The sequence below is a fragment of the Passer domesticus genome, chromosome 10 (genome assembly GCF_036417665.1).
Source record: "Passer domesticus isolate bPasDom1 chromosome 10, bPasDom1.hap1, whole genome shotgun sequence".
NCBI lineage: Eukaryota > Metazoa > Chordata > Aves > Passeriformes > Passeridae > Passer > Passer domesticus.
This window is the reverse complement of record NC_087483.1, coordinates 10,086,203-10,098,551: the sequence shown is the minus strand read 5'-3', so window position 1 is coordinate 10,098,551 and position 12,349 is coordinate 10,086,203. Positions and strand designations below refer to the sequence as shown.

At 41.9% G+C, this 12,349-nt stretch overlaps 1 protein-coding gene across 5 annotated transcripts in view; it reads left to right on the top strand.

Annotated features, from left to right (window-relative positions):
• The first annotated feature begins 1,009 nt into the window (after window positions 1-1,009).
• Window positions 1,010-12,349, top strand: part of NCKAP1 (NCK associated protein 1) — a 57,328-nt gene continuing 45,988 nt past the window's right edge. For 2 of the 5 annotated variants that reach the window (XM_064433726.1, XM_064433723.1), the window contains exons 1-2: window positions 1,010-1,228; window positions 11,741-11,758. In XM_064433726.1, the coding sequence (XP_064289796.1) occupies window positions 1,121-1,228; window positions 11,741-11,758 (126 nt within the window). In that variant the 5' untranslated portion in view covers window positions 1,010-1,120. Of the gene's footprint in view, window positions 1,229-1,459; window positions 1,559-11,740; window positions 11,759-12,349 lie in introns of those variants that run through there. The other 3 variants (XM_064433728.1, XM_064433727.1, XM_064433725.1) reach the window with 2 other exon arrangements.

The following is a 12,349-nucleotide window of genomic DNA, read 5'->3' as shown; positions in this document are numbered from 1 at the left end:
AGATGCCTCTTAAACATCTCCAGGAGTGGTGATTCCACCACCTCCCTGAGCAACCTATTCCAATGCCTGACCACCCAAAGAGTGAAAAAAGTTTTCTAATCTGAATATCCCTTGTCTCAGCTTGGGGCTATTTCCTCTCATCCTCTCGCTGGGATGGCAGAAGAGACTGGCTCCCACCTCACTCCACCCTTTTGTCAGGGAGTTCTGGAGGGTGTTCAGATCCCCCTGGAGTCTCTTCTTCTCCAGACTAAACAACTCCAGCTCCCTCAGCTGCTCCTCATAGGAACATGAGCAAGAAGCTCCACCAGCTTCCTCGCCCTTCCCTGGCCATGTTTCAGCCCCTCAATGTCTTTCCTGAGCTGAGGGGCCAGGACTGGACACAACACTTGAGAAATGTCCTCAGCAGTGCCAAGTACAGAGGGATGGCAGCTTCCCTGGCCCTGCTGGCCACGATTTCTGACACGGGCCAGCTGCCATCGGCCTTCTTGTTCACCTGGGCTGCCTCAGCTTCACCTCGTGTTGCCTCAGGTTCGGCTGCTGCTGAAAATCAGCTGTTTTCCACCGGGCCGATTTCCAGCCAGTCTGCAGAGCTGCAGGGAGTTGTTGTGGCTAATGCACAGGACTTTGGTTAAGTAAAAATAATTGAGTTGATTAAATAATCAAGTGAAGTTGTTTAAGTAAAAAAAAAAAAAAAGGGGGGGATTTAATGGCCTCACAGAATGGTTTGGTTTGGAAGGGACTATAAAGACCATTTCATTCCAACTCCCTGCCAGGGACAGGGGCAGCTTCCACTAGACCAGCTTGCTCAAAGCTCCATCCAGCCAGCACCTCCACGGGTGGGGCATCCATAACTTTACTCGGTGCAAACCCTGCGGAAGAACGGCCCTTCCTCCCCGTTCGGCGGGCCGTGCCCGAGCCCCCTCACGGCCCCTCGGCGCGCAGAGCCCCGCGCTGCCGCCGCCCGCCCGCCGGGGGCGCCCGAGCGCCGCCCCACGTGACGCGTGCCCACGCCCCGCGGAGCTCCGAGCGCCGCGCCGGGCGGAGAGCGAGGCAGCGCCGCGCCGGGCCAGGCCGGCGGCCGCGGGGCTCTGAGCGGCGGTGCGGGCACCGGAGCGCCAGGATGTCGCGGTCCGTTCTGCAGCCCAGCCAGCAGAAGCTGGCGGAGAAGCTCACCATCCTTAACGACCGCGGCGTCGGCATGCTCACCCGGCTCTACAACATCAAGAAGGTGCGGGGGGCCCCGGCCGAGAGAGGGGGGGGGTGTGAACGGGGAGCCGCCCCGGCGCGATCCTCAGCGCCGCTCGGGCTGGCGCTCCGCTGGGCTTGCGGCGGAGCCGGGGCGCCGCGGCCTAGCGGCGGGGCCCGGGAGGCTGGGCGGGAGCCGCCCGGCCCGGCGAGGGGGGCCCGGCGCTTTGGTGCGGCCGCCGCATCGCCGCCGGGAGAGAAGGATGAAGGAATGGAGGAGGCCGGGCCGATGGTGGCGGCGCGGGCAGGAGCGGGGCCTGGGCCCGGCGCGGCCCCCGGAGCCGCTGCCGTGCGTGACTCACGCGGGCCGCGGGTGGGCAGCGCCGCGGGGCTTTTCCCACGCCGAAACCTGTCGCTACCGAAGGGAAAAAGGGGGGCTCGGGGTAAAATTAGCGAGTTTAATGTCGATAAGTTCCAGGCGCGCGGTTGCTTAGCAGCTCCCGGCGTGAGGTGGAGCAGTTGCCCGGCCGCCCAGGGGAGTGGGTCGGTGCTGGCCTGGCCGCGCAGGAAGCTTTGGGTCTGGGTGTTGAGGGGAGGATGGGTCACGCCTTCGCGTAATTTCTCGGTTAATTTCTTCGGTCCTCGGTTAATTTCTCTTCTGGAGGTAATCGTTGTGCTTTGCTGTAGGAAGGAATGTAGTTCATGGCCGCAGAATCATAAAATTGTTTGGGTTGGAAGGGGACCTTGAAGATCATCTAGTTCCGACCCTTGCGCTGGGTGCTTGTATCCTTCCCAGCTTCATTTTCCTAATGAGTAATAGCCCTCTTCAAGTGTATGGCCCCTCTTCCAGTAATGAATACTAGGCAGGATTTTATTGCTTTGCCTTGAACACACTTATCTGAGAAGTTTTTCTTATTTCAAAGAAAATGCTAGTTATTACCTTTGAGCAGTGAGTACACCTTTGTGGGTTCAGCCCATTAAAATTTCAGTGCTGTCCTGTGCTGGGTTCAGCTGCAGTGGCAAAGGGAGTTTGAGAGTTCGAGGTGCTTACTTTGTCCTCTGATTTCTGAGCCCAGGTTTCTGTCAGGAGTGACCCTGCCTGACTGATCTGAGGTAAAGGATGTGTTTTGTCACAAGTTTTTTTCTCATACGGGAAGAAGAACTACCAGAAGTAAGGACTACCAAGTGCAGTGTTTATTTTAATTAAGGTGTTTTTTCAGGGGGAAAAAAAAAACCCAACAAACCAAGTGATTGAAGTATTTAAAAGTCAGTGTTCATCCAAAGCCATTTCACTATTTGATATGCACTTGAGTGTTTCTACAAATCTTCACTGACATAAATAAGGCATTCTGACTTGATGATTGCAAATTCCTGTCTTTCTGAAAGGTTCCTTTTAGTCTGTAGTTTTGTACATTGGAAAATCCCTTCAGTTAAATCATGGTAGCAATATAATTACACTTCTAACAAACAGAAATCCACACTTTATGGGGAAAACCATCAAAATGAGGAAGTTGTCAGTGTGTGTGCTTGTTGCGCTTTGAGGTAGATATCCCAGATAAAAAATGAGCAAGGGGAATCTTTCCTGAGCACAGCCCTGCTTTGCAGGGCAGGAAGGAGGGCTGGAGAAATTAAACCTCCCCTTGATAGCTCTGCCTTATCCATTGTGATCCTGGGCTCTGTTTTCATTCCCAGTGTTCTGATACGGGGACGTTTACCCCTGTTAGATGCTCCAGTGCCCACAGACGTGTTTGTGCTTGGCATGTGTGGATGGCAGAGTCCTGAGTGGCCCATCTGGTGGTAGCTCTGCTGATCTCACGTTTAGGAAGGGATGCAGATGGACAGGCTCTCTGCAGGGGAGCATCAGCACTGGGGGTGACACCACTTTTTCCTCCAAATGCCAAGAACCGAGTCCAAAATTGCTAGGTCCTGCATACAGAGGGAGAGTGGGCATGACCAAGTGGCTTGATTATTGTAATTTTGCAAATGTGGAGATGTCCCAGGCACAACTTTAGTGTATTCATGTAGATGTGAATTCGTATAGTAGTTTTCTTCAGTCAGTACTGTTTGAGAGGGGAAACTGGCCAGCTCAGAGGGTGAGCCCAGAAATCTTGGGATTGATTATTGTATTTTATTGTGAGTCTCTCTTCAGCCCAGCTGCAGCATCGCTGACTGCTTGGAACACTTTAGTTTTGTTTATTTCTTTTTTTTCCCCTCCCTTTAAGCTGTCAATTCCAAAACTGCCCTTTAAGATTCTGTCACAGCTCTGCTGAAGATGATAGCGAAACTGGAGTTACTAGAAAACCACACAATATGTGGGTTTGCGGTCAAAGGAAATGGTTAAGACTTTTTTTAATATGAGGAAGTGAAAGATTGAAATGTGTGCAGCAGCAATAGAGATTGCTGTAGATGCTGTCTGGATTTTCAAAGATTAAGAATTTTCTCAACTGTTAGAAACAAAGCAGGAAAATTTTACTTCCCGAAGAATCACAGAAGTTGTTAAAAGCAGTTAGAAACAATGATTCTTTGTTTCATCTTCCTATACAAAGTTCAGTTTTGTTGTTGTTGTGCTTATAGCTGATAATTGTTCATAGTTTCCTGTTTACTGACCTTCTGTGCCACTGTTGTCTTTTGAAACAGTTAAAAGTTTGTTGTTTTTAAAACAGACTATCTGTCTGTATGGTTTTTTTGCTTCTGAAAGTGACATGGAAATTAGGAAAAGTGAAGTTACTAAGGTAATAGTGGATGATGAGACAGAACTTACATTTGCAGCCTGTCAGGAGGTGGATTTTTTGTTGCTGTTGTTATTTGAAGGGTGGCTCTTTGCTTGCTGCTTTCAGCTGTCTTTTGCATTGGGATCAGTATTAGTAATGAGCTTGGAACTCATACCCTTGTGGTTTCTCTCTTGGTTTGTTCCTTCTGTTTTTTATTTATCCGTGTTATCTAGGTAATTTTCTACCCTGTAACTTCTGTCATTACTTGCCTACAACTACACCTGTGTAAATCAAAGACAGCAGGGTTTTTTCATGCCACCCTGGCTCAGGTAAACCTTGGATTTCATGATTACCTTCCAGAACAGGCCAAGTCTCATCTTGGTAAGCTTTGTGCAAATGCTGCCATTACTGTTGACTGTTTTGTTTGAGAGTGCTGGCAGCAGAGAATAATCTTTTTTGTGGGCCTGTCTTTTGTTTGTTTATGAAACCCTTGGATACCAGGATGTGTTTACAGAAAGAGATTTGATCTTGAAATACCTGAAGTAGAGATTTAGGCACAGCCAATCAAGGGGGAGTGATTTTGATGAGTGTTGAAGTAGTACTACAGTCAACAGAACTGCCAGGGGTGGAAGTTAAGGTTTTGAATTATTTAGACTATATGTTAATCAAATATGAGTCTGTTAATTAGCATGAGTTGCTTTGCTAGCAGTGTTCTGTTGTTCTTCATAGTATAGGTTTTACCTTTGTTCACAAAATGTTTTTTAAATGTTATTAACAAAACAATTTTTTTGAGTTTCCCAACTTGATTACATAGTATCTGAAAAATGAGGATCTTAAACCAACTCTTAGATGTGAACTGCATCATCAAACTGAAGTCATAGATGAGGAACTTAACTGTTTGCAGAGGCTTTAGCTGACTTGATATTTTCTTTAAAGGTGTACTAGTGGAAATACTGGATTTTTACCTATTTTTAGGATGTTACAACTTGAATTTAAAAGTTTTTAAAGCTAGTTGATTGTTTTATTAGTAGAACCAGTGGATAAAGTGTACAGTTTTGCTCAGGCACTAGAGCAGTTCTTCAGGAAACAGTGGAAGAGATTTTAGGTGACTGGAAGACCATGGGGAAGTTTCCAATGTGCAGAGCTCTGAAGTTTGGAATGGTGTAGGATTAGATCACCCTTTGGACAGAGAGCTCTCTGCTGGAGTGCAGACCTTTGAGCTGAGAGGAACCAATAATTTAGTTTTGAATTGTAAGGTTGGTGTTAACAGATCATGTCAGGTAATGTCTTCAGGTCACTGGGAAGTGTTCCAGGGTGGGGCAGTATTGCTTCCACAGATGTCAGCAGTTCTTTAAAGGTTAAAATGGCAGTATATGTTTGTCTGTGATCTTGGAGGAATGGCTTGTAACAGAAGAGTAAGCCCCAAACAAACTCACAAGGCAATTAAAAAAAAATTCCTTTGCTCAGGAAGCAAACAGTAACTGGTGATACCATATAATACAATTTTTTTTCACTCAGAAAAGCAATTAAATTTGTAAAGAAACAGACTTCATAATAAAATAAAAATGTCCCAAAAATATACAGAGTGGATTTTCCCTTTTGCATCAAGAGTAGATGCCTGGAATTATCCTGCCTTGTTTCTTGGCTTACAAATACAAGTTACCTTGCCCCCTGCAATCACTGCTCATTTTGTGTTAACGCAAAACCAAATCCAGTTTTAGTTGCAAGAAGGAGTGTGTGCAGAGGAGACAGACCTAAAAAGTAATTATAGTTCCCCTTTGAGGTTCAGAATAGACAGGGCTTTCTCATTGCCTTGCTTCTTTTTATTAAGATGTTATGTTATAACTACATTGAGGAAAGTTTTGTGGCAGTGAAACTTCTTACTTTTTTATCCTTTGTGTTTCACCTGCCCTATGTCTGATTAATAGAACCATGGCCTTAGACAGGTGCTACAAACACAAGAGGACAATGTGAATTTATCACTGTACAGCCAGTGTCAGACCCAGTATATTCCATCCATTCACAAGGTGATGGGTCACTCCAGGATGGACAGCTTAGAAGATACTTTACATGCTGACTTTAGCAGGGCTGCTGACGTGACCTCATCTGATTGTTCTCCTGAACAATCTGAGGAAGTGCAGTCTGGATGAAGTTGTGATGGTGAAAGCAGATGGATCACCATATTAGGGAATGATTGTGAAGATCTCATTGTCAGAGGGGGATCCACAGGGTCTTGGTGGGGTTACCTCTGGTTCCAGTCACTCTTTGATTCAACAACCTGGATCACACCTACAGTGTGCTTAATAAATTTGTATGTAGGAAACTGGGGCAAGCTACAGAATCTAATTGAAATTCAGCTTGAGCTTAGAAATTGTAGGTATGGTCTAACAGGCTTGGAGGTGGCTGAGCAAGTATGATTGTAAGCTGTTTTGTGCTTAGTGGAATTTAAAGGGCAAAATGAGAAGTAATGAGATGTCAAGTCTGGAGAAAATAGCTGGGGAAGGTTAGGGATATCCCAGGGCAAACAGGAGCCAGGTGGATTTCACTGCAAAAAATCAGGGATGGCATGAGATTATGCAAATGTGAGCAAGATAATCTGAAGGAAAAGTAAGTAGTCTTTTTGCTCTACATCTCCTTCATTGAGATTCATTGAGAACATATCTGATTGACCACTCTTTTCAAGAAAGATGTGGACAAAATGGAGAAAGTTCAGGGCAAAACAATAGAGGCAAGTAGTGCAGAAAATTGCACCCATTAAAAAAATGGGAATGTTTTTTCAAGTCAGCTTATAAGTATTACAAATTTGTAAAAATTTAGGACTGCAGTAGAGAGATGGGGAATAGTTTATGCCATCCAGCCATGACCACCAGAGATCAAGAACTGATGGATTGAATTAAATGTTGGAAAACTGAATTGAATATTGGAAAAGACTGTGAGAATGGTTTTGAATGTAGCCTGTTTGAGACCCGTAAGTAAAGATTTGGCAGACATATCCCAGCAGCAACACAGGTACAGTTAATCCTACCTTGGAATAGGAGAGGTAGGTAGGCAATTTATTGTGGTCCTTTCTAGTATTTTCTTCTGATTTCACATGGATTTACATTTTATTTCATTGAATTTCTGAGTAGTGATCCACTAGGATTTAAAGTAAGATGTGTACTTGGGGTTCAATGCATAGCAAATAATGAATAAACACAGGGAAGATGTCTTGCTTAGATCTAGGAAACACTGGGCTGCCTGTAACACCTTCAGTTGTAATTTTGAAGTGATATGAAGGTGCAGTATCTTTCAAATTTGGAACCCTAGTAAATAGAAAGTGCAACAGCTGTTAAATTTCTAATAATTTTGTGCCATATTTTGGATATGTCCAAGGCCTTTAGAGACTCTTCATAAAGTAGTTACATGGAGATTTTCTTCTGCTTCCAGATCTTGGTTGAAACTATTAGCATTATGTGTATCAAGATGCAGGTTTACCTTTCATCATTTATGTAACTGCAAGCATAAGTAATGTAATTTACTTAGTACAAGGGCCCCCTAGCTGTGCTTGTTTTGGACAGTTAAATTTTAGCCATTAAAAGTATTAAACTGTAATAATTTGTCAACTACTTCTTGGATAGACTTTGAAAGGGACAAGGCTTTATTCACAAAACTCATCTGGGACCAGCCTGTTTAATAAAGAACTTAGGCTTCCACAACCTAAAATACAGTCAAGTTGTTGTGGTAGGCTTAATCAGAGATACTAAAACAAATGTAGTATGAACCACTATTGAAAGCAGCTCTTTATTGTTTATTCCCCTCTCTTTCCTTCTCAGTAGTTTTGCTTTTTCAGAATTAGAGATTGTGGGTTCATAATATTAATTGTTTTAAATGCATGGCAGAAACAAGGAGTATCTAATAGGTTTTATCCTCCAAAAATATAATTAACGGTGGAAATGTCTCTGAATGTTTCTTTGACTGTTATATTTAGTATAATTTACAGGCTGCACAGCATGCAAACTTAGAGATATTTCTTAGCATGAAGTCTTTAATGCCAGCAGCTCTGCCAAGGGAAGAACAGTTTTACTGTGCTGCCTTTCTGGCCTTTCAAAAGAAAGTGCTGTAATAAACTGTAAATGGAACATACAGGAGCTTTTCCTGGTTTGGGGTCTGAGGCATCCTGAATTTCCATTTACTAATCCAAGTTACTAACTTGGGGAATGGCATAGTTTTTACTGGCTTTAAAATACCATCAATTTCCTTGTAAAATTCAGAGTTTTGTAGTGCAGATTCATTTGTAAATGAAATTGAAAGGTGAAGTGATTTGTTGACTGAGATTATTTTGGTGTATCTTGTCACAGTCAAGTGGAACTGTGCTTAGCAGTGTTTTATCTCAACTCTGCAGTAACAGCAAATCTCTTGAAGTAATAAATACATTAAATTGCTGCAAAGTATGGTTTATGATAAGCTCCTGGTGTAGGAGGAGGATAAAAATACAAAATTTTTAATTCAAACGGCCTTGTTTCTCTCTTATTGGGAGACAGCCCTGCTGCTAATTTAGAATAGCTTGGTTTAGCAGCAACAAAAGAAAATAAATACTAGGTTTTTCCATAATACAGTAAATATTTAGGCTTTATTTTTTTACCATCCTAAGCCATGTAGTTCAGGTGATACTTCCCAGTGCTCTTATTCAAGGGCACATAACAGGTTGATGTGGATGGGTGGCATGAGTGAAGTTCAGGGGTTTTAAATGCAAGTGTGAGGCACTGAATGCTGACAGTGATTGTGCCTGAACATAAGCTGCTTTTTTTCATGCCACTTCAGCTGCATGTATATTGTCATTTTGTTGATTGATGTTTTTTTCTTCTCTTTCAATATCCTCTGCCCTCAAGTAGGAAGTAAAATGTTAAACTTAGATTTTTGCAGTGAGAAGTGCAACAGTATTAGGGCAAAAGGTCTCTTTGCTGTATATTAGTGTTGCTTTATTCTGGGCCAAAGGCAGTTGAACTGGATTTTGTTTTCCTGTTTAGAGGCCACTTATCTTAGATGTAGGCCTTAAGCAGATTTTTGTAGCTGACTGTTTTCTTGTTGGCTGCTTCTGAATGAGCACAACATAGAAAGTATAGATCTGTGTAGTATTCTTAATTTTCAAAGTGAAGTTAGTATAGAAGAACCTAATAGCATCAAGTGAGGAAGAGAATCTGAATTTTCTGTAATAATAATATAATTATTTACCTCAGTAGGGTAGGTAGGAAAATGCTGCTTTAATTCAAAACATATGGCCTAAACATGTGCAAATAGTGCAGGTAGTCTGACCTCTCTGAAGCTTGATAACTGTGCACATGATAGCAAATCACTATTGTGAATAGTGAACTTAACTGCAGAAATCATATTGTTCTTGTTGGTAGTTGCACAGAATGACTTTACTTAGTTGAGAGCTTATCATAGCAGGGTACCATTCTAAAGATCTGTGGAAAGAAATGCTGTATAACTTGAAGAAATCCAGCATCTGAATCCATTTTTAAAAAATAATTATGTAGATTAGTTTCTAACCATAACTTTGCATGATCTTTTTCAGCATAGCTGCTTATCAGCTGTTCAGTAATATACAAAAGAATTTAGAGTTGACTGCTGGGAGATTCTTTGAGTATAATATTTTGGGGCTGAAGCAGCTGGAATCTCATAACTTCAAAACTGTATTCTGTGAATGCCGCGCTAATAAGAACATTTTTAATTGGTGAATGTCTTTTAAATGCTCAAAATTGTAATAATTCTGGGTTGTGGGGTTTTTCCTAATAAGAAATGAATTGAGGAATGGTTATTGCAACCCACATGGGGGGAAAAAGTGCTATCTGAGGCTGAGAAAGGGGTTCTGGTTTTGGCTGGTGCTCGGAATTCTGTGTGAATACTGGAGAACTGAATATGGGCAAATGGCCTTTGTATGTTCTACCACAATGTTCCTACCCATTAAAGTACTCACAAAAGATTTTGTATTGATTAATTCAACTGTTAAAAGAAAAAACTACATTTCTTATCTACATTCTAAGGCTGTTGCCCTCAATGCCTTTGTTCTTTTTAGAGCAAAAATCTGTTTATGTCTTACCACACTTTCATGCTTGTGCAAAAGTTAACAAACTAGGATTGGAGTTTGCATATTAATTCTTTTATGCTTTATAGAGTAAACTCTGGGGAGTTTGAAGTCTCTTCACCATTTTGGGAGAGGTTTAACTTATGGGACTGTTTTACCTGTGATGCTGAATGCAGGTAACTGTATGGATAAAAACTATTGATGCAACAACAGCTGCTTCTTAGATCTGTTAATACCAGTTCTTAGAAAGGAGTTGAGCTGCTGTGCAACATGGGAGAGTGAAGGAAAAAGCATTTACCCACTCGTTCAGTGACATCTATTGGTGACATCTATTGTCCTCTTTCAGTTCAGCCTAGGTAGGCTGGTACAGCTTCCTAGAAGCTGGAATTGTGTGTGTGAGGGATGCTTCTAACATCTGGCAGGAATTTTCTTATTTATTGATCAGTCTAGTGTAGTTCACTAGTAGGAGGAGTTAGAGTTGCTTCAAGTGTGATGTCAGCTAACAAATGATGGGGAGAAGCAGAGAAGGAGCATATTCCCATATATTGAGAGGATTGCTGCTTAGGCTGGGGAGAGCACTTGTCTTCTCTGGGGACTGAGTTCCTGAAGCCACGGGAGGATGTGCATGTTGATGTTTTCAGATCTCTGCTTCCTTCTGAGTGTGAGTGTAAGGGCTGGGGTAGAACATAAGTTTTAGTAAACGTTTTGAAGATGGAAAGACCTTTTATAGGAAGGAAAACATCTGTTTCTAGCAAAAATAAGGAGTGTGTGTGGAAGGAGTGTTTCAATTCAGACTGAAAAATTTATGAAGTCAGCAGTGGCAGATTTGTTGTCTCCTATATAACAGCAACCATGCTGGAATTTACCAGGGCAGTAACAGTACACAGGGGATGAATATGTGTCAGTTAACTTGTTTACTTAGTAATCCTCTTAGTAGAGAAAGTTACATGTGTTGTGGCAAGAACAACAAATTGAAATAATTTGACAGAGGTTCTGACACCCATGACGTGGAGTTAATTAAAACTTCATAAATTTGAAGCTCTATGTTGAATATTTAATGCCTATTTACAGTATAGTTTGTACTTTTGAATTGCATAGACTTTAAGGTGTGTACAGAATAGCTCTTTTTTCACGTGTGGTTTGCTGCTCTAAGGAGATTGAAGCAACAATTTAATATCTAATGTACCATGGATGTTGCTGAATTTATTTTCATTATAAATTCCTCTTATATTATAGATACGATGCTGTAATAAAGTTTAGTACCTTTGTGGGAAATTTAGTAAATATGAGTGCTTTGATGTCAGAATAGTACATGAGTGTACATCATGATGGTCATGTACTGCTGGTAGGTGTTTTAGAAACTTTCAATAATGACTCTTTTGTTTGTTTTTTTTTTCTTGGCTACCGTTTCTTTTTCAGGTATGTAAAACTTCACTGAGTTTCTCTCCTTTTTTCCCTGTAGTTGCATGTGATGTGTGTTAACTTTTTTCCCTCTCCACCTGAACTTAGTTTGGAAGTACTATTAGTAGTTACATGTCTCAGTATATTCACAGTGCTTTGCACAATAGTAAAATTCTAATAAGTAAGTGTAAAGTTGTTTGTGAGTATTAGAATAATCAACTTCCAGTAGAAAGTGTGCTGACTAGAGTAACAGATGGTTGTAATGTTCTCTTGGATGTAGGTAATAGTGTATTAGTTCACATAAATGTAATACTTTAGAATTTAAGAGTAATTTGTTTATATGTAATTTTTCTCTCTTTTTATTACACTGCTTTCCCAGCAAGGACAAGTTTGGAAGGTTTGCAAAGCTTTTCACCTTCCCTTTGCCCGCTTGCCCGCTTTCAGAATCGGTCTCATACTCCATGACTTCTGTCTCTACAGTCCACAACTCGGTCATAGAAATCAATGTGGAAAAGTTTTTAAATGAGTTGTCATTTGAGTTCACTCTGTTGTGTAGAAACGCCTAGCATGTAATTTAGTTTTGCATGAGACGTGAAACTCCTTTGCAAACCCCTCTGAGGAAAATGAAACTAAATGAATATTTGAGAGAAATACAGTTTGAGCGCATATTTTGTCATGTAAGTAACGCTGCTTTTAGTGTGTTACTCCAAATGAAGTGGTGTGGCATGGCTCTCTAGTCAGAGTAGCAGAGCAGTGTCTGGCAGCATGCACTGTAGCTGGCAACAGTAGGTGCTTCCTCAGGTGTCTGTCCAGAGAAGCTGTGCTGATCTTCTACGTAAGTTATTTGAGAGACCTAACACTTAGCTGGGACTTGGCATCAAAATTTAGTGAAACTTTTAGATTGCTGCTTTTAAAGCTCAGCCTATGCTGCTGTAGGAATAAAGAACACGAGTAAAAGTTCAGTTTAAGGAAATAGACTGTGTTAGGC